The following is a 23,233-nucleotide window of genomic DNA, read 5'->3' on the forward strand; positions in this document are numbered from 1 at the left end:
TATGACTTTGCATATTTTGTTCGTTCGGAAATTTGATTTAGTTATAATATTATAACACATTTAACAAAACGTTCAAAATTAACTAACTTTTTCCGGTATTACAACTAACGGTATATGTCATGTCAAACATATCGCATTACATTGTTTGTGAGTTTCTTTGCTAAGATCGTATTACACCATCTCCGCAAGTGGGAGACATTCATTCAAAAAAAATTTGCGGGGAATATCGCTTTGTACCCACTTATACACGATGCTGTCTTGATCCGCCCTGCGCCTCTCTGGTCATAAGAAGCTGTCAAAATCCATTGTAGACAAGTACACACTGTTCTATCACTTTCTAACTACTGTTACAGGCAAAATTTTTACTTAAGTGAATTAACCCATTAATTTTAATTATTCTAGTCCCGATAATCATGTTTAGACTTGCTCTTGTTACTTATCGATCTCGATCGGCAAATATGTTGATAGGTATTTGTCTGTTTGTTTGTTTCACTTTCGTATGTTACGCGATATCTCACGAAAGCGAGGTTGAATCTGCTCCAAATTTTGCATGCATTCATCATTCGTGCATTCATTATTCATTCATTCATATCTCGGACCAGAAGCCTATTGATTTTGGATGAATTATGTCGTATAATTAGCGAGTTATTAATTAGTTAGTGATGAGACACGCGGTGTCGCTATCGAGTGAAAGCGAAGGAATCGAAACCACAGATCGATAAGTCGGCGGTCTCCGATCGCTATCTAGTTTATTTGTTTGTTTATGTTAAGAGCCCCTGACCGAGAGACGTTTATGGCAATAATGGTGCAAAACTATCTCATATCAGCTGTTTTATATTCATGTCCTTGTTATTATCATACTGTCCTACTTGGTGTCCTATTTATTAGTGTCGGAGACAGTGCAATGAGGCTCTTTGGTCATGAATTTTTTTGTTAGATGCAGCGGTTACTTTGCGGCATTGGTTTGCAAATTATAGAGTGTTCAATTCTGCTAATTTAGGCTTGTTAAGATATTTAGGGTTTGTAGTTTAGAGTTATTTAGGTTCCAATAGTTATATATTTGAGGCTAATTATAATATTTCTTGCTTTGCGTCTTTTAGCTAAATCTAAGTACTGTTGTTGGGCTGGAGACACAAATATATTGTAACCACCATATTCAGACCGTGGACACGTATATACACATCGTATATGCACCACGCCGTACACACATATATCGCGTTATTCACTGTGCTACACTGCCGTTATACTTGCTGTGGAACTTTATCTACTGTGGAACTTTTACCTGATTGTGGATTTTTACTGGATTGTGACCTTTATATACTGTACAGTGTACATATACTTTCATCACAAGTTCATTTAATAAAAGTTGGATGTGTTTATGTGTGCGTTACTACTGTGTCGATGGTTAGCTTCAGAAGTAGATTAACAACACCGCCCAATAAGCAGAAATAGGACCTGTAGAACTTCTAACTCTACCGTACTACTACCGTACACTGAAAAATTAGCCTCTGTAACTTTTTTCACCTCTTATTATTGATTTTAAATATATATAGTTCTTCAATTGAGAAATTGTTTTTGTACATGCAAATATCACTGAAACCAACTAAAATACAATATTGCACAAAAGCTTATGAAAGTTGCAGAAACTTATTACGATAATTCTCTTTGGTAATTGGCAGGTACTTGTTCTGCAAAAATCACGAATTGGAATGATAGTGAAAACACAGAAGATCGGAATTCATCCTTTAACCCCGGAAGTCAAGTCAGTGTACAAATATGGTTTTCCACAGTATAGATAGTTACTCTGTATCACAAGTTTCATCAACAGCTACAGCAGCAGGTCGCCTTTTTCTTTATTATGCATTGCATTGAAATGATGGCCACGCGTTTTACAAAATAAACTTTACAATGTCTTTTTAGATTTTGAAACTTTGAGTCCGGTATGAAATCTTAATTTTTGCGAACAACTTAGCCTGGATGCTGTCAAAATAAAGAACAATCTGCAGGTTGAAGCAATATAGTGCAAGGTCGCTTTATATTTTTTTCCGTTTGCTAGATAGTTGCTGTTGTTTGAAAAAAATCGCCTTTCTCTGAAAGCAGCGGATCAATCGTTTTCAAATTTTCAGTACGTGAAGATGGTTGAAGCCCCTAAAAGCCAGTTTTTAGATTTGCTTGAGTCCTATGGGCCTCGATGTTTTCCCCAAATTTTGATATTTACACGAATATTCGCCACGATGTGGCAAGTGTGTGGCACGTGACGTCAGACAAGTCCGGCATTATTTTTCGACAAAGCTGCTGTTCACAACCTAGCTGCGGCGATGGGACTTGATTTTCAGTTGCGATTTGAATTTTCAATGATCAGATAACAGATTTCGGTGTAAGTCACATAATGCTACCGGTACTGCGGTTGATCATTGAACATTAGTGACCTTATATGTTAGCGTTGCTCGCTTATTTCATTTATTAAGCTGAATGTTGGTAGACAGGTGTAATGTGCCCATGGCAAGTTGAATAACTACAATTGTCTTGCATTTTGTTAAGTATTCATCAAACCATGCACTACCGGAAGTAAAATTCCAAAATCAGTTCTTTTTTAAAAGTCTCGGCCCAAAATGGGGGGTCGTGAAGGTTTATATTATTTAAACAAAAGCGTAATACTCAAGTTTATGGACGCAACCATTGTGAAACCATTTTAAACAACATAGCAAGAATAAATACCAATAATCCATGTGAATTCTTGGCATCCAACAGTGGTAATAATGCTCTTACCTCGCAATGAATTCCTCGGAAACCTGGTGCACATTCACAGTCACTTCCACTTGCGAAAAACAAAAAATATTCATTGCAAATTCCTCCGTTTTGGCAGTGGTTTGGTCGACAAGAGTTCGGCATCTACAATATATGTAATTTTATTGTCATCAAAACCACAGGTGGTTGTGTTGTATCGTTTATTTATAATCTGTGTATAAATTGACATTTCACGATACAAGATTGATAAACAGATAGACCGCGTTATATACAGTAGAACTAACATGATGTTAATATCAGAGATTTGACAATTGTCGAGAGCGTTTTGTGTCTAGACGCGGGATTTTCAACCTTTTTAGTAGAGCGGAATCCCAATGAAACATTCCTCTAGCTCAAGAAACCTATGTGCAATATAGTTTGATTGTCTTTTATTGTCTGAGTTGTATAAACTATGCATATATATGAAAAAAATCAAACCTAATTCCGTCAAAATAAAATATTCTTCAAAGTGTAGAAAATTTAATAATAGTGGCAAACCTGACAGAGATTTGATAATATTTAAACGAGAATATCGGTCAGAGACCGAAGACTTATCGATTGAAAGTTAGGGGATCCCCCAAAACAGCGCTCTTACTCCATAGTGACACCTTGTGGCCCATCACTAATTAATTAATAACTCGCTAATTATAAGATAAATTCGCCCAAAATCAATAGGCTTCTGGTCCGAGATATGATAAACGGACATGCAAAATCTGGAGCAGATTCAATCTCGCTTTCGTGAGATATCGCGTGCATCTAACAGACAGACAGACATACAGACAGACAGACAAATACCTATCAACATACTTACCGATTAAAATCGATAGGTAACAATATACATATAATAACATCGACTCTCGGAATTAAATGTAAACTTTGCGAAACCCCTGAGCAGTATTGGCGGGACCTTGGGTGCTGCGGAACCCGGTTGTAAACCACTTGACCTGTATGGTATAGTTCTACCCAATGCTTTTCCTAATTGAAAATGCAATTGATAAAGGAGAGAGAGAGAACAATGACCGCAACGCGTATCCTTGTAAAAAATGTGAAGTTGTTTATGAAGTTGTTGTGAAGATGTAAAATGGCGGAATAATTTTCCAAAAATTATCTAAATTATGCAAAGGTTTATTTCGTGGCTATTTTATTTCACACGGCCATGCTTGTTGAGTAATGATTTCACCAACCTGGCAATATTTCCCTCCAAACCCATTCGCACAAAAACAACGAAAAAATCGCAAATCTGATCCCGCACATTGTCCTCCGTTTCTGCATGGCGTTTTTTCGCAAGAATCTTTGCCGGTATTCTGTTAGAAAAATTGGCGCTGGATTTACCCATGGGTTAATGTAGTATATATATATCTTGACTTTACCTTGAAAAGGTTTATCTAAATAAATCTATGCATATAAAATAGACAATATGGATTTAATTTATGTCTAATGAAACCCGCGTAATTCTTATATGAAATCGATTATATTTTTTATGATTTTTCATTCGAATGATATTCCAAAGTCCGTTCCAATCTTGATAATTCAAGGTCGCCTTCAAAAAAATAAAATCTCGAGACCTGGGATGGCGTGGAAAAAATATGTGAGAATTTTGAATTTAATTAAACGAGGTATAGATATGATTATCATTTAAATAACTCACTTCACAAAACTCTCCACTGAATCCTTTTCTACATTCACAGAAATATCCACCGAACCTCATTCGTGAACAAAGTGCATTATTTTTACACGGATTTGGCTCGCATGGATCTTCATTTTTCTGAAATTTCAAAATAAATTAAAATAGCTAGGAAACTTGATCAACCTGCTATATAACCTCATCCATTTCGATTCTGAATATTAATTTTGCCTAATTGGTATTCGCCCTGTCAGTTGTGTTTTCAATTTAGAAGAATGCTCGATAACATCAATACAACATAAATAAACGAATAATGCTCAAATATATGCAAAAGAAGACAAAAACGCAGTAGTACAGTTCCGATAGTCTTCCTTGTCAAAAAACACCCGACTTCGCTGATCTACAGATCGCTGAACGGTGCGCAATTTTTAATTTTGACGACATCATCACACAAAACTTCAAAGGGAAAAACGAATTTCATGAAGGCCGAATAAATTGTTGAAACGAATAAAATCAATATCCTTCTAGCGAGAACAACAATCTACAACCACTAAAAATTTGAAAGCAATTGGTCCAACAGTTAGACAGAATGGCGATTTTCTCACGACAACGTTAACAACTTGAAGGAGATTATTAACAATAATAACAATTCAATAAAATACCTATACTTACTTCACAGTTAATTCCCCAGAACCCCGGTTTGCATAAGCATATATGCTTGTTCCTTGCCAGTTCACAAGTGCCGTTGTTTTTACATGGATTTGGATTGCAGTCATTAACTTTCTGAATGAAAAACAAAAAAGCAGAACGTCTGACAAAGAAATATTGATAATAAAGTGTACAACACTTCACTTGAATGCCAAGTCGTTGGGAATCGCGCAAAACAATCTACTTGTCTGACATTTTCTAACTTGTTGAAAGTGATATATGACTAATTTTAAAAGCTTAAAATTAAGTTAGCGGTTGTGAACTTGGCTAAGTTTAGAAATGGAATTGAAATGGTGTTATTAATATCTAACAAACTGCACGTACTCAAGCGTCCATTGGGCCAGAAAACATCCTTCGATTAGAAACGGGTATTATGACGTTACGTTACGGTCCTTTTCATTACACATTTAAGAATATTAACTTTTGTTTAAATTCAAGTTGTTGATAAATTTATAGGCTTATAAATGCAATTTCGAAGTTCATGCATATTTTTGAAACTCTATTTATCACGTAATAATACATTGACGGGAATAAGAAAACACCAGCTCCTTCTATTTTGCAGTTCATATCTGAGTCAGTTCTGTTCCTGTGAGCATTGTTCAATAACAGTTTTCCACTGTCTATTACTTGTAATCAAACTGTGATATATTTCAAAGTCGGACACTTTTGTATAGCATTTTATATAAAAAGCATTTCAGAGATAATTATATCAAGTTACCTCGCAATTCGGTCCCCAATATCCATCAATACATTCGCATCGATATCTACTTCGTCTCCACCACGAATAGACACAGGTCCCATCATTTTTGCATGGATTAGAAGGGCAGCTTCTTTTTCGTGTTACTTCAGCTTAAAATTTGTTATTGAATTTAAATTTATGGTTGTCAATATTATTATTGAACACTGTATATACTACTGATCAGGGCTGTGGAGTTAAGTAAAATTTTCAATCGACTAGCCTACCTTTCAAGTTTAGTAATAGTTATTCTCTGACTTCTGGGTTGAAAAAAGTTCAACTCCGACGCCAGAGGACATTACATTTTGAAGAAAAAAACTGTAATAGAATGTCAGTCATCTTCATGTTTGCGAGTTTATGTATAAATTTTTATTATCATTAGGCAATATTTGATGAAAACGTACCATTTTCCGACATCAAAGCCCTGCTTGTTATAGAATAATTATCAGTAGTAGCCAATAAGCGTAAAGATTACCGATGTCTCGCCCTATTTTTTTACTCTATGCCTGAATATATCGTAAACCAGTAAGAAACCAACTTACCTTTGATTTCCATACATATGAATATCAGAAGAATTAGGTACTTCATTATTTAAATCTAATTTATTCCTAACGGTTACCTTATCATAATATTTAAGCTCGCGATATAGCCAGGAAAACCTTTAACAAATAAAATCTATTAATACTGTATTGAGTTCCATTAATGTAGTACGGATGAAGTAGATAGCATCGCGGTGACGCATTATAAATAACCAAATAAATATAAATCAATTACAGCACTTTAAGTTTTTAATTAAGTCAAGGATTACAAGTACTTGTACACATCCCAATATTACCGTAAGATACGGTTCCATTACATTTGAACCCACGTACATTTGAACCAACATACATTTGAATCACGTACATCTGAACCCACGACAATTACACCTGCATACTATTGCACTTATGGAAATTTATTTGTTTTACGGATATTTGAAACCATACTAACCCTAACCCATGGGTTTTAGCACCCGCATATAGATTGAACCCGCGGATACACACATGGGTTCAAATGTACATGGTTCAAATGTACGGTCACCGTACGATACATATGTGCATCCCAGACCTCGATTAGAGAAGGGAGTATTGTCGAAGAAATATAATAGGTCAAAATTTTCATTTTATTTTGAGACGCTGACGTTGCAAATATCTTGTAGAAACTGTTGTTGTCCAAACGTTTTCAACCCTTTTGGGCGACAAAGATATAACTCACATAGGTGAACACGATCAACACTGCAGTTAAATAATTCAGGTTACAATCGTCAAAGCGGGACACTATTCACCTGACACCGATTTTGGAACAGTTTCTATGCCAGATAATTACATGAAGACATATTACATTTGACATAACCTGGGCCTATATTGCAATACGAGGCAATTTTCGTGGAGTTTTGTGTTTCCTAAAAAACTAGATTCTTCACAACTTTCAATTTCTAGTGTCGCATGAACTGAACGGTAAATTCATCCATATACCATGCTAATGGGTTTATATAGCTATTTTTCAACAGCTGCTGTTGAAAATACTGGCGGCTAATTTTGAGGGCTAGTCTTTTCCGGCCTTTCGATCAATTTTATATCTTTGCAACTGCACTCTTTCACTTACGATGAAAAAATGATTATCTGATCTATTCTTTCATTTTGGAAACATAACCAAAAACAGATAAATAACACTCAAAACTATGAAAACGGGTCAATATACAAATATTTCTGCAATTCTGTCGGAGTGGAAAAGGTGTCATGACTCCTTGCTGATTGGCCATTGTTGCGGAATTAAACAAGGAATCCAATTCTCGGAAAAGATCCATTTCATTCGGCTATGAACGTACATGTATAAATGACCACTTTTTGAATAAATAATTAAATTACCGTCTTTTAATAGAATTTGTTATATCCATAATTTTGGTTTCCTTGCTTAAATTGTACATTTTTGGCAGCGTTTTGTTTTGATGCAAAAGCTTTTGTTTCTGGTAACGCAACTAATGGGTGCGGTAGCATTTGTAACGTAAATTTCAAAACGCTCAAATCTTTCTCTCTGCCGTCGCTGATTGACTGCACCTTTCGACTTCTGGTCGGCTTCACTTCTGTGTCAGCCTCACAAACATCTAACGCATTTTAATTTGTATACACTACTAGATATTACGCGACTTAAAAGGTCGTTAGCACTTTATTTGGCACAAACAACGTCGGATTATCACGTTTTGTGGTAAGCTCGCGTGGACTTGACCGCAAAACATGGTATAAGAGCATCTCGGAAGTCACGATTCAGACGACGTGGTTGCAATATACATAACACTCAAGTTCCTGACGATATTCAATCTATATACGATAAAAATTTTCCTCGGTCGCGGAAAACATTGAAACGATAAAAAATATTGTACAGGTAGACTATACTAAAATTGAACTTGAGTTCAATCGCACTAAAAAGAATGCAAGCAATATCAAACGCCAGTTATAAATAATGATATGAATTTGCGGTGCATGTCCGCGCTGCAATATTGCTTCTGTCGTATACGGTACTAGATCTGCAATAGATGAACCTTACAAAAGTGTGCCGTTACAGTATTTCAATAGTCGCAAGCTAGTATGACCACGCTAAAACTGCAATTTAGACTATTAACGAACAAATGTGAATTCAACATTATAAATTAAAGGTCAAGATTGATTTCGAAAAGTCATTGCTACATCGCAAGTAGTGCAAAAGCTTTTCCTGACATTTAACCAATTTTGAAATGAGAGGCAGGTGACATTTCCAGAATTTATTACGAAGATTATCACCTAACATGCGAAAAGCAGTTTAAGCAGGATAAAAATAAAATTTAATATTAGTAACTTGTTTTTGTGACCAGTTTCCAAATAAAATATCGTAATTTCGCATTCGGTCCCAAGCTCATGAAAATGAAACAAATAACCGACGAACTAACCCCATAAACGACAAGAATTGGTAACCGAACGAGAGGGCATGGCGCACCATGTGATTGAGATGTATTACCTCCTTTCCTCTCCCGGAGGATAAAAGTGACATTCTGTAACACGCGCGCCACTGATTTCCATGAATATAACCACCAAGATCTATTCGCATATTCAGGGATGCATACAGGCCGTTCAGAATGGGTACCCGTATGGAAATTTTGAAACAACCGCAGCCTTTAAAACGTTAAATGCTGGCTTTTTTTTATTTATCTGGTATTGATTTTTCGGTCTTACGGCTAGTCCATGCATCTGAAACAAATAACTGACGAACGAACCTTATAAACGTGATGCACTGGCACTTGGACGAGATACCCCATATGATTAGAACGTTATATCAGCTTTCTCTCTCCCGGGATAAATATAGAAATCCTGTAACTACCATGTGAATGACAACGTTGATGTGCCACTGCCAATATTATGCCGGAATCACTCTCGAAATATCATCAGTCACAAAATTATCTCACAATTTTTTACTCTATAGTAGAGGAAATAATGTATAAAAAAGATTTATTTGAAATGTATGTGAATTGCTGGCATGACTTCACGAGTGAATAGAACTCACATAAGTTTTCTGTGGCTAATTTGAGTAATTGATCAAGTGCCCTGTCAGTCCAAAAGCACTTGGCCAGATATAGATAGGACTCATTATCGTGTATTTAGGGTGCTCGACCTCCCGGGTTTAAGAAACCATAAAAAGCGAGAGGTGGAGAATCAACAAAAAATGTCCATTTTATACCAATACGTATATACTCCTTAGTCTGCCTTATTTTTAGGCATTAGGATTAACAGGCAGTAAAAAAGTGAAAAGCATATCCATTTTGTTGGAAGGGTCAACACATCGTCTGGGTTTAGAACCGGTAGTAATAGATGTGAGGTGAGCTCTGCTTCGCCGCTTCCTTAGGTCGTTCAAGTTTATTCAGCTATTTACAATTCAATTGAAAGCAAGACGGAATTTGCTTTCATGTTCCTTTTTCATCATGTCAACTTGTTTACCTATGTCATCAACTTTGTGATTTAGAGAAGCGGAATTTGAATCCAACCATTGTAATGAGTCCATGTGAGCAGAAAGAATCTTTCCAATCTGTAATATCTGAAAAATACATTGATAAAGTTTTTACATCTAATAACATGACAATGCTCCATTCATTGCTGGTTACAATGCGAGCCAAATTCAAGAATTGAGTACCAAACAAAATTATCTGACTGACTTGGCATTTTTAGCTATTACTGCTGAAAGTTATGCATGGCAGTGATGATTATCTTGCAAGTTCACTTAACCAGTGACTAATTTTTTTAATTATGGTTTTGTGTCAGCACATGTTTATGGACTTACTGATTGGCTATACCCATACACATCCTTGATAAACAGATGAGAGCGCTGTGTTCTGCCACATGATTAGTCATCTTATTTGATATAACTTCAATTAATCTGAGAAACTTGTGTCTAGTTGTTTTTACTATTCAAGTCCAGAAAACAAATAACTACTGATTAGGCCGTCTCATCAGCTCCCCCCCCCCCCCTCGAGATAAACATGTAAATCCTTTACCCTATTGCATCAAATCTTGTAGCAAAGTCAGTTACCGCCATCGCTCGTGCCAATCCCAAATATTCAATCAAAATTCTAAACTTCACAGAAGCAAAACCTTTCCTTACCGGATTATTAGCATTAGCAGGTGTACTTGTAGAATTGATATGTTCAACAACTTCTTTTAAATCTTGTGCCATATTCTTCAGTTGACTGTCGATATTCTCAGCAAGATTGTACCTAAAAATTATGTTTAGTCTCAATAAAAGAGCTTTCTAAAACTGATTGAAACGGTCCAGTCCATCATAAATATTCTACAAGTCAAAATGGGCATCACACAGTCATAGTAAGTGGCCAGAATCCCATTGCTTGTTTTTTTTTTATAATTAACCAGATTTTGATTTATCATAGGCAATAAATTATGTGGCGAAGTTTTGGTCCCTGTTTTGAAATTGTTTTCTTTTATGCGAAAAACAATATTCAGAGAGATATAGGTTATTTTTTTAATCATCCAGTTGATAATTATGTACCCAATTTAAATAATTGTAATTGGATAATCATGATTATTTATTCAATTGGATGCTTATCTTTACAGATAAAAGATAACAGATAAGATATAGTTTTCAGTAACTAACGTTCGTTCTCTCTCTAAATCAGCATGATGAGTGTGGACAGATGATGAGAGAGCGGACATTCTCTGTTTCGTATTTTCTTCGAGTGGTTTGAGTAACTCCTCAAGCTCCAGTTGCTGAGTCTTAATATAATCTAACTCAGCATTGAGACGTTTTTGACTCGACTCAACATCATCAAATTCAGTATTTAAATTTGTGATCTGAAAACGAAATTTCAAATTATATCTATTTCTTCAGGAAAATTCCGTATTTTCAAATAATTTTTTTTGGCAACAAAGTGATTCTAAAAATGAAAAATAAAATCCCCAGCTACCAAGAGAATTAAAAATTCAAACTTGAATTAATTTGAAGCACAATTTGTGAGTTATTTATTTAACTGCAACAATATACAGATTTCAGACTAAAAGAGATGTAATGTATCCATAAAGCGATAACGAAGCATAACAAAAAATAAATGGAAAAAAATATAGTTTTCTCAATTTATTCTATTTTACTTTATTTCAGCTGCGCAGTAACTGTGTTACATGAATACTAACCTTATCAGAATTCTCGATCAAGAGTCTATTCCATGCATTAACATGTGTCGCCTGCGTCAAAAACAATTTTTCTTGTTGTTCAAGTTCTGTGATCCATGTATTTACTTTCTTCTCAAGATCAGAATATTTCATTGTAGGTGCTGTGACTGTTGATGAGGTGGATGAAGCTGAAATAAGAGAGAAATAATTTAGTCATTAAGAAGATTTTTTTATTGTGAGTGGATGTTACCAGGCTGATTCAAAGTAAAACAACTTTTTTATATTACCGAAAATAGGTTTTGTATGTTTGAAAAAAGTAAGTTGGATATATGAAATAGGGGAGATGCTAATCTTTGGCCAAAGTGGCTGAAAAACCTGTTCTATTCCTCTTTTCAACAGGATGTACATATTTAGGTTTTTTTCAACTAGCAAAGCTCCTAAAAACAAGATTTTTTTGAGTGTTTTTTCCGAGTTCACTATTTGCAGAAATTTTTCAACGGCTAGATTTTAATACAGTGGATTGCTTATAAAAACCAAAAACTGTCTGGCATAACATGCATTCAATAATTCTACTTGATACAAACCTGTAGTGGATGTTGCGGCAGTGGAGTTTCCACCCAAACTGAATTTACTAGTGCCAGTTGTACTAGCAATTGAAGATGCTGTTGCTGCTGAAGTAGTCTGTGCAGTTGAAGACGTGTTGAACAAAGAACTACCTCCGCCTAGCTTAAACGCTGAAGATGTAGATACGGTAGGAGTCGGTGCTGCAGTTGAAGTTTGTCCCAACGTACCTAAATAAAAAATATAAATATATGGTAAAGGATCTACATATAACTCACAACACCTTTTGCAGATGAGAAAAATGCGCTGTAAAGACTATTTCTGTTTTAAATACAGGAGTAAAAGGCGCTACAGAAGTGCATGTACCAATATGAAGGTAACTAATTTTGTTGGCTATTTACATCAAGTTGTGCACAGGTACTGAAACCTATGAGCACAGAGGGTATATACATCGTAATTCGTAATAGAACTAAAATAAGAAAAATCAGAATAAAATTATCGCCCAACCCTAACCTGGTACACACACTACGGGAGTACCCCGGAATCATCCAATTGGCATTGTCTTCTCATTTTACTACACTCTGGGTGACATAGTGGAAATGGTACCAGAGATATTTAACCAGTGCCGCCAGCCCGCCACCATAGTTGACTCTAACACTTCAACCACTGAGCCCTCTCGTACATGATTTAAAAAAATTTCACAGAGTATAATACATTATGCAGAAATCTTGGATTTTTCTCTACCTATGAACAAATAAACAACTTACTTAACCCTGCAGGGGTAGATGATGTTTTGCCAAAAGAAAACCCACCAGCAGCTGGAGCTGGAGTAGTGGTTGCAGTCGAAGTCGCAGATCCTAGTTTAGCTCCCAGACCTTCAAACAAAAATGTTAAAGATGTAGAATTCTATACAATCTAGGCATTTCCGGTAGCGCGCGGGCTACAATAATTTCCAACTATAACAATAGCAACATCAAACTTTAAATTATGACACACCCGCAACTCCTATTTCTATGTTAATTACAACTATCCGCAAGTAAACGACATACAACAATAATGAATTTATGAGCATATTTTATTGTATTGTAATTTTTATGTATTAAAAGTAAGGTCGTTCGAGGGACACAAAAAATTTGTTTGCGGGCGCATTTGGCCCGCTGGCCGCAGTTTGTCGACTTCTGATTTACAGTTTCCTCCATCATATAGTCCATTCATCTGATACTATTGTTTTTATTTGTAAACCTGACCAGGATTGGCCGTAGTAACCGAATTAAGCAGATTTATTGGATTTCCTCCAACCAAATATAAATACTCGAGATGCTATCCTGGACTAAAGCCACCGCAACTTTTTTTTTTCTAAATCCATTTTAAATTTTTGAGCATGTATTTTTAAAATAAAATTCGTCAAAAATCTGATGAAACAGATATTGTTACTAAGGTAGAGAAGTAGAAGTAATCTTAGAGATCAGAAATCCAGGAAAATCAATTTCTCCCTAAAAAATTATTCTGCGCAATTTAAAAATAAAGGCAACTATGTTAAATTTATATTGTAATTACCGAAGCCAAGCCCGCTACTCGTAGTTGATGCGGGTGCCGCTGATGTTGTTTTGGGAGTGGATAATGAAAATCCTGAGACATTTGTCTGTGCCACTGGAGCAGATGTCGCAGCTGAAATCAAAGGGAACTTTAGTATATATTTATATAGTATACAATCACTCCGTAGAACATTGATAATTTGTTTATTTTTATGAATCAAGATACACATGCATATTTTAATTTAATAAATATTTGAAATTAGGAGTATTATTAATTAATTTCAAATATTTGTTAATTATCGGTGATTCGACTATACGGCTTACTCCCAAGCTTTTTACCTATCCGTGATGCCAGACAAGAAAAAGGTTAACATAGAAAGTTTTTCTACACCATTGGTCAAAGCACCTATATTTTTAGCCTAAGCAGGGGTGCTCGACCTTCAATACAGGAGGGTCAGATACAAATGACTGGGTGAAACCGCGGACCACATCGTTATCACACATAGGTTTTCTAGTACTTGCAGGCACAAAAATTTTGGTTATTGAACCTATGACATGTATTGTTCGCTTCGCGCAAGCTAGCTGTTAGGGATTTGTAACGTCGTAGGCATAGATAGACTTGGGTATAGGCTTTGCAACGCAAAGGGATTGGTATTACTTGCACATGCTAGATTAAACTAAATTGAAAACTAGTTTCGCATGCTGCACACCATTCAAAATTGTCACCTCCCCGCAGGTCGTACAATTCACCGCATTTGGCCCGCGAGCCGCAAGTGGCACACCGCTGATCTCTAGAGTGTTGGAGAACAAGACATAGCCTTGTTCTGAGCAAAATCCAGGCAAAAAAAGGACGTATAAAAAGGTTGGCATCCCAAAGCGATCGTGTTTCTGGCTTTTTACTGATTATTCAGATTCACAAGGTCACTCCTGATTAAATTACAATTATTATATTAAACATTATTTGAAATTTCACCTGTAGCTTGACCAAAATTAAATCCTCCAGCAGCCGGCTGAGTGGTCTGAGCAACTGTTTTTTGTGTAGCTGTGACAAAGGAAAAAAATCTATTTGTATTTATTCTATAAATACCGTTTTTGCCCCCCTAAGTAGGGGAGGCCAGGGTTACTGGAAAATGTATTATGGAGAATTTAATAAAAGTACATAAAAACAAAAATTGCATTTGATTTTTACAGATAACTTGATTTTGAACGTAGTCCGATGGGTTATTCTAGAATTCTGCATTGCAAATAATTTCTATCTTGAATAATAATCTTGATAACGTATTTTTGTAAACAAGTCGAGACCAAATCAAATTAATCAAAAAAAAGCAGTAACATTGAATATCTCATGTTTTACAGAAAAGGGAAAACTTATTCAGATGACATTAAATTTTGTAAAACTGGAGACTAGGGAGACCTCTATAACTTGTATTATCTTAAAGATGACAAATTTCGGTTTGATTCCCAAATAAAATCTGCGATCAATACTCGGAATGTAAAAATTATGAATGTTATAGCAAAAAAGGTCTTCGTCTCTTTTTTAATGAAATTTTTTCAGGGCAAGGTCACAAACACTCACTGAGGAATGAAGAAGATTGATTGATCCCTGAGCTAAGTTATGGGAGACTCAATAATTATAGTGTAAAATTGGGTGTTCATAAATACAGATTAAAAAGACTTCGTAAATGTTAATGCCAAAATTCTTAAAAAATAATATAGAATGAAATCCGCCACAAACATATTTCTGTGATATCCCATCTTAATAAGCTATTCCAGGGTGGTACGCGGGCTTCATTATCTGTGGCCCGCGTCACAGTCGGAGAGGAATTAAAAAATCTCATTTCGTGTTGTTTCGTCATAAAATAACCAAAAAATCTTCTGACATATTGTTGCATCCCTAATGTCACTGAATTGACTAGTGTTACGGCTTGCTGAGGCAACTAGCGAAGTTAAACGAGCAAAGTTCTTGGCACTGATGTGGCCGGCGAACAATGCAAAAATAATTTTGTGGCCCGCGGAGCTGCCAATTTTGGACCACCCTGAGCTATCCTTTCAAAGACAAAAGTGCAAGATAAAAAGCTTAAAACAGAGTACTTACGTACACCTAGACCAGCAAACCCTGCTCCTAGTGGTATTCCAGCAACATTGGCAGCTGTTGTTGCCGGTGCTGCAGTTGCAGCAGGCTTATTAAATGAAAAAGCACCTCCTAGTCCAGTACTTGCCCCTGAAATTTTTCATACAAAATTTAAGATTAAATTACTAAAAAAAAAGCATGAAACAGAAACCTTTTTGGTTTCTATAACTCAATGATTAATATTCAGATTACAACCAGAATGATACGCCCAAAACAATTCAACTATTCAAATCGATTCAGAATAAAATAGTTTCTAAATTCAAGGGATAATTTCACTAAAAAAAATTGATGTTTTCAGTAAGCGTAAAGACACAAAGCATGAGTGTCATTACGATTAATTAATGCAAACACAGCCAGATGTCACTTAAAATTACTCCAGATAAAGTTACTTTCACATTTTCATTCGTTAAAAAACAGGATATTAGTGGGAGGAATTACCCAAGGGGGGCTCCATACTTTGGAATTGTATCAGGCTATGCTTGAATGGCCTACTCCTGTAGTGCCAGGTTAGGGTCTGGCAATAATTTTATTCAGATTTTCCTTATATTAATTCTATTATGAGTTTGGGAACTGTCTGTGGTAGCCAAGTGAATAGGCTTCCGTCCCTTCACAACTTAAAGTAAAGTAGGCAAACAAAATTAGTTACCTCTATATTGGTACACACACTTCTGGAGCGCCTAAATAGGTATTTATTAATAAAATCAAAATAAGGAAGAATGAATTTACCTGCATTGCCTGATAATGAAAATGGTTTGCTTCCGCCAGTCAATGTACCCGTTCCACTTAGACCTGAAATGAATAAAACAATTTTGATTCAATTAAGCCTTTTGAAAAACATTAGAACAGTGGTACTTGATTTTTTCACAATAAATGACCAGCGAAAATTCCCCCTCAAAAAACTAGATGGCTATGTGGAATCAAAATAAGTAAAAGAGAATATACCAATACTTTTATTACAAAAGCCCCTATGTTGTGTACACATTTTTGTGGAATTGCAAAAATCCACGTCAACTATTAATATCAAGAGGGCCCATAAAGGGAAGGGAGCACTTGTTCAAATATAATATGAACACATAAGGCGAACGATTTTCATATAAAAGTGTTGAAAGAAAAATTTTGGGTAAAAAATAATGTCACACGGGACTCGAAGTAAAGTGATATCTTAATAGTTAAACATAGTTTGTTTCGGTTTGGTGTTCGACTACCGATTTTTCATGTGCGATGACGTCATAACAAATTGTTCACCTTGTGGCAGTTCGGCTCTCACACCTTAGTCGCAAAGATTGCCATGCCGGTAACATCGCTCTCTTGTTGAATGGCCAAGAGGCAGTCGAGATGCGTGGTTCGAGTGACGTCATCTCACTCGATGGAGCGCTAGGGAGTTTGAGCACCGAATACCCGTTCAAATAACACAACATTTTTAGGCTAGAATTTTTTGGGCGGCTACCGAATTGTTCGAATATCGAGTCGTTCGACTACCGAGGTATCACTGTGATTTGAATGAGAATAAAAGCCTTTTAGCGGCTTTAACTATCAAGTACTGAAAAATTTATTAGTTGCAAAAAAAAAATCTTTTTTTCACAACAGCATCAATTTAGTATGACAATCCATATGTATACTTAATGTCCATTAATAGAATTGCTAGTAACGATCTATTACCAAGTAAAATTCAAGACGTTTACTGGTAAACTATCTCACCCCCAAATGAAGGAGTTGATTGTGACTGTGCAATAGTAGATGCAGCTGGTTGACTGAAAGAAAACCCATTACCAGTACTTGCTGCACCAAGAGCTGTGAAATAACATAAACATTAGTTAGAGTCATATGTAATTATACAATGATACAATTCAATACAATATATACTGCATGAAAAAGGGAGGACAAAGAATACCTAGATTTTTTTGTCATCGTCGGCACGATTGCATGGTGGTAAAAGCATTGACTTTAAAATTTTATCGTTGCAGGTTAAAAATCTCAAATTCAAATACCTTGCCCAGTCAGAGTGTAATGAATTGGGTAGGTATTAGGCAACATCGTATAAATTAATTAACAAACATTGTATTAATTTTTTTTTCAACCTTTAATAACCCCCCCCCCCCCTCCAAAAAACCAACCAATAATAACCAACAAGCAGTTTGAAAACAAATAATACATTCAAAACATCCCAACTTCGCAAGAATATATGCAAATGAGAATTATGGTTGTGCAGTATAAAATTAAAATCCCAAACAATTTCGCTAACAGGAAGACTTCGCTTCGGAAGATTTATCTCTCTATATAAACACTGCAATAAATCAACAAAACTTATATCCACATACCACTTGCACCACCAAATGAAAAACCAGTGCTTTGTGGTTGTGGAGCAGCTGCAGTTCCAAATAATCCAGATGCTGGTTTTGGTTGTGCTGCAGTACTTGCGCCTGCACCAAAGCCCCCGATAGGAGCACTAGACCCAAACGCTGGAGCTGGAGTGTTAGTACTGACTCCACCAAATGAAAAACCAGAAGGAGCAGTTGTCGCAGCTGGTGTGGATCCAAATCCTAAAAGAGTAAAAGTCTTTGTTGACTTCCAATTCAAAAGTACAGGTTGATTCAATAACAGAACCCAGGTTTTAACACATCTTCGAGAGACCATAATCATAGATTCCTGAAATTTTTGGGCATAGTCACATACAAACAGAAGTTCAACTGTATCCACAATATTTAAGTCAAGCTATCACTGAAATGTTGCCATGCTTAGCTTACTTTATTATAGAAATTATGAAGTTTTTATTCAGAAACTGAAGAAATTCCTGATTGTCAACAAAACTTAAATTCAAAAATATTCACTAAAATTTCAGTTTTATAAGAAGCCTTTCCATCTTCTTGTCTGCTTTGGAAAATATATCCAATTATGATGGTGCAAGGAAATGCGGTTTCGGCGAGAGGCTTAGAGCAGTCAAGTCTATGGCAATGTAATGTGAAAAATGCTACAACATAGTGAATTCCATAAGTACTGAAAAATCTACTTGCATACAAATATTTTCGCAACTCTTTTATCAGTAATATTTTGAAGGTTAAGCTTTTCTTTATAAATTGTTACAGGATTATCTTGCTACATACCGGTAAACTACTAACAGAAAGTAATAATTCAACAAATAATTTATGATTATGGAAGCTGCACCTGTTTTTGGAGCTCCTGCAAATGCAAAACCACCTCCTGTGGGCTGATTTGTAGTTCCTGCATTTTGTCCGAAAGAAAATCCTGGAAATTCATTTATATTTTATTATTTATGTATGACACAAACAAGCCATCTTAAGTAAAATAGCATCCATAAGCATTATGATTGTCACATGGAAATCAAATATCCACTATTACAAATATCTTCTAAAATAATAATTTTGAACATGGAATATCGTATATATTCTGAATTCGGCAGAAATTAAATTTGCAAGATAGTTCAGATAAAGATGATTGATTCACATTTCCTACATTGTTAGAAGTAAAAATTATCTTGTCGTCAGCTGTCCAATGCTTATATGTAAATTTTTTAAATACAATATTCTAAATTCTGTTGAAAAAATTTTTATATGTCGAAATCCGTTTTTATCGTGTACATCCATATCTTCGATTTGTGATAGAAAAAAGGGACATATTTATCTCCGGAAAAAGAAAGCTGATAAGACGATTTAATCATATGACGAACCACAGCCTCTGGTCCAATTACCAGTCTATCTCAGGTATGAGACTTGTTTTCATAGGCATGGCCTTGATGGTAGAATTCCAACCTGCGACACACACAGGTAATCAGAGGTTCGATGGCAAGAGTATTCCTAACGTTGTTACAATAATTCGTTCATTTTTCGAAATATTTTTTTACCTGTACTGGCTCCTCCAGAGCCAAAGAGACCACCACTGGCTGCTGTTGTAGCTGGAGTACTCGTTTGTCCAAATAATCCCTTATTCTGACTAGCTCCACCAAAGCTGTCAAAGCAAATGCTTATAATTAATCATCTCCTATCCCCTCAAATAAAAGTAGTAATAAATTACTGGGTTTGTTGGTTGCATCATATGAAATTGATTTTGTTAGTTTTATAACTTCTTCTACTGCAGTACGGCACACTATCCCGAATCCGGATTTGCGTCTACATTCCGGAAGAGCCAAAATATGAATAGGCGTCTGTGAAACCGGGGGCGTCGAGTCGTCTGCGAGCTCGATGCGTGAGAACGTCAGATGTCTGGATATGACGTCAAAGAAAGTCACGCACAGATCGACAGTTCGGCACGGCTCTCGAATTTTGCTAATTTGATTTTCGTTTTTTACCGATGTATACTGACCTATATGGTTAGATATACGATGTATTTCTGAATCATTATATTCAGTCTACTGTTGGTAGTGCCTAATTAAAATAATGTCGCGTAAATGCAAACGTCTGTGAATAAAATAATTACTTTTAAATAATATCAAGAGATTATAAAATTATGCGTTTCGATTAATACGTCTACGAGTCCAACTAATTTTATTATAAGTGTTTGTGACTACATGACATCGTTTGAATTGTCGTATAACGAAGTCAAAACGATGCACGATATCGAAGTTTTTTTTTTCAATAGTTAAATTAATATCGATAGTGAAACTTTGTATGCCCGTTAATACATGTAATTACAACAATTTAACATAGCATCTTCGGTTATTTAGAACTGAAACTTCCAGAACGCACAACGATTACGAATTACGATATACCGTATATCATTTAATAATTATATTCGAGATTTTTATTTAAATTTGAGCGTCAACAATCCATAGTAAAATAAAAGCCTCGATGATTAATTGGATTAAACTATTTTGCCAATTTGATTCTTGTTTTTCACAGACTACGCAAGTTGATCATTTGCGGCATACGAATGCATCAATGCGGCATTATATTAATTTGATTCTTGTTTTTCACCTATCTATTCTTGCATAAATCACGCAAATTAACATTTGCAGTATATGATTGCCTCGACGTGGCATTGAATTAAAATATTCTCGTATTCCGTATACTTCGAAGTTAAACATTCGCGACATATGAATGTATCGATGCCGCATTATATTAGTTTGAATCTTGTTTTTCATCGATTTATACTAGTATAAATTACGCAAATTGAACATTTGCGGCATATGAATACATCGATGCGGCATGATATTACATTATTTTGCTAATTTGATTCTTGTTTCTTGCCGATCTATTATTGTGTAAATTACGCAAGTTGATCATTTGCGGCATATGAATTAAATTATTTTCGTATAAATTAACATTTGTGGCATATGAATGCCTCGATGTGGCATTGAATTAAATTATTCTCGTATACCGTAGCTTTCGAAGTTAAACATTTGCGGCATATGAATGTATCGATGGGACATTATATTATTTTGAATCTTGTTTTTTACCGATCTATACTAGTATAAATTATGCAAACTGAACATTTGCGGCATATGAATACATCGATGTGGCATATTAAGTTATTTTGCTAATTTGATCCTCGTTTTTCGCCGATCTATTCTTGTATAAATTACACAAGTTGCACATTTTGCGGCATATGAATGTCTGGTTGCGGCATTAGATTAAATTATTGCTTTATGAACTAATTCATCTAATGCTATATCGAGGCATTAATTTTACTGTTTATCGATTGTGTGTTATCAAAATGTAATTTTTATTATCTCTGATCCATTTATTATCGTTAACACGCCATCCTATCTACATTGAAAATGAGAGAAACACGGCACGCCAAAGTTTACGTCGAGGAACGGTCGATGCGTGCCTGCGTGCGTCGATTGAAATTCAGTGACGTCACACGCCGTCAATCGTTTTTTGCTCATTTCTCTCGAACGCACCGGTAAAATTTTTTTTACATCGGTAGATCTGATTATTTTTTCACGAGGAATTCAATGGTGATGGTTTTAGATTGCGCTTTTTGTTAGTTTACTGCGCAGCTTCAATTTATCGATATCGGGAGACAAAATCCGCCAGACGTCCATCGAAGGAGGGGTATTCGATCACCGTTAAAATAGGTTTCTCTAAAACGAGAGATTGTCTCTCGATCTGTAAAGTGTGCCGTACTGTACTGTTTGTACATTTAACATGTGCATTGGTATAAATACAGAAACAGATGTTAACATCTTAAACAATTGCTTAGGCCTGTCTGTAGGCAATATTTTTTCTTTGTTTGTCTTTGTTTTTTATCTCTTCAAATTTTGTTTCAATAACTTTAAACACTTCTAATACAGTAATCTGGTAATAGTCATATTTTATTTACTGTGGACTTATCCCAGTATCACATGTTAAATATAAGACAAGAGACAATGCTTTGTTCAGGTTGTGTAATATATCTTTTTTTTTTCAATTTTGGATAATATTAAGTCAAGATTAAATTTGTGGCAGTATCTGAGAATAGGTAATAAACTCTTTTAACCAATTGTAGCATATCTCGACTGCCGAAGTTGAATGTCTAAATCAGAAATAAACTTGAACCTTTACCTGACAGATGCATGAAAATCTGAGATAAAAATAAGTGCTATGGCAGTATGGCAATACACTAATTAATACACTGAACCGTTTCATACTTTTACAGTGAGCACAATAAAATACAAAAAGATGTTTATACAAACTTGAAAGCCATTTCTTCGGTTCCTGAATATTCAGAATTGTATATTTCAGAAGTAATTCCCTTGTTTGCGAGGAAGTACTTGTTTGCCAAGTGCTATTGTAGTTTTCTAACCTTTGACCCCACAATTATGCTCTCTTGATATTTTAAAACTGATTTTTTTGTGATGTCACAAAAAGGTACCGGTATCTATCGGTGTCGGAGGAAGTATGCAAAAACAAAAATCGACAAATTTCATATGCATTAAGCGTATGCATACCCATATTTTTAAATAAACAACATATGACTGAGACGATAGTGATGTTTTTGTAGGATTTAGTGACTAGGATCATGGATAAGCATAATTTTTAAATTTCACAAAACTGGGCGCCGCGATGTCTGGCGTTCAAATGTCGCAGCGAGTAACGCACGAGCTACGCAAAGTGACGTCGGCTACGAAGAGAGAGAACGGGATTTGCGTCGTTGACGTCACGCTGTACGTAATCATCAAAACGTCGTTATTTTGATGTAATTTTTAAATCAAAATAATCGATTTTACTCGAATCTCGTACGACACCTTGTGATCACTGTATTTTTTTGTATACATTGTGTACGCTCTCTAGCGCTTGGTGGTGATTTGACGAAGGTAGCGTCTGTAGAAGTCACGATTTGAGCCGCTCGAAAAAACGGTGTCATTTTTTTGGTAAAATATGATTTTTTAAATGATAAAAAATCAAATCGAGCGATTGGAGGCTACGGCAGATTCAGATATGTAAGGCCTTACTATAGAAACCGACAGAAGCGCAATACGACGAAATTTAGTTGAGATATGAATGATTGAAAATTTCATCCGAAGTTACAAGG

The 23,233-nt window shown here is 35.5% G+C and overlaps 1 protein-coding gene across 1 annotated transcript; it reads right to left on the reverse strand.

Annotated features, from left to right (window-relative positions):
* Window positions 1-5,083: 5,083 nt before the first annotated feature.
* Window positions 5,084-22,799, reverse strand: LOC120342476 (uncharacterized). Its single transcript, XM_039411318.2, has 17 exons — window positions 22,395-22,799; window positions 19,623-19,726; window positions 18,926-19,006; window positions 18,082-18,303; window positions 17,462-17,554; window positions 16,490-16,552; window positions 15,728-15,853; window positions 14,606-14,674; window positions 13,655-13,765; window positions 12,865-12,972; window positions 12,121-12,327; window positions 11,558-11,724; window positions 11,025-11,221; window positions 10,518-10,629; window positions 6,398-9,953; window positions 5,838-5,968; window positions 5,084-5,194 (listed from the first exon to the last, which is right to left on the reverse strand). Exons 1-15 carry the CDS (start codon window positions 22,403-22,405, stop codon window positions 9,795-9,797), a joined length of 1,830 nt encoding a protein of 609 aa, XP_039267252.2. The 5' UTR covers window positions 22,406-22,799; the 3' UTR covers window positions 5,084-5,194; window positions 5,838-5,968; window positions 6,398-9,794.
* Between the last annotated feature and the right edge of the window lie 434 nt (window positions 22,800-23,233).

Source organism: Styela clava, chromosome 1 (genome assembly GCF_964204865.1).
Source record: "Styela clava chromosome 1, kaStyClav1.hap1.2, whole genome shotgun sequence".
NCBI lineage: Eukaryota > Metazoa > Chordata > Ascidiacea > Stolidobranchia > Styelidae > Styela > Styela clava.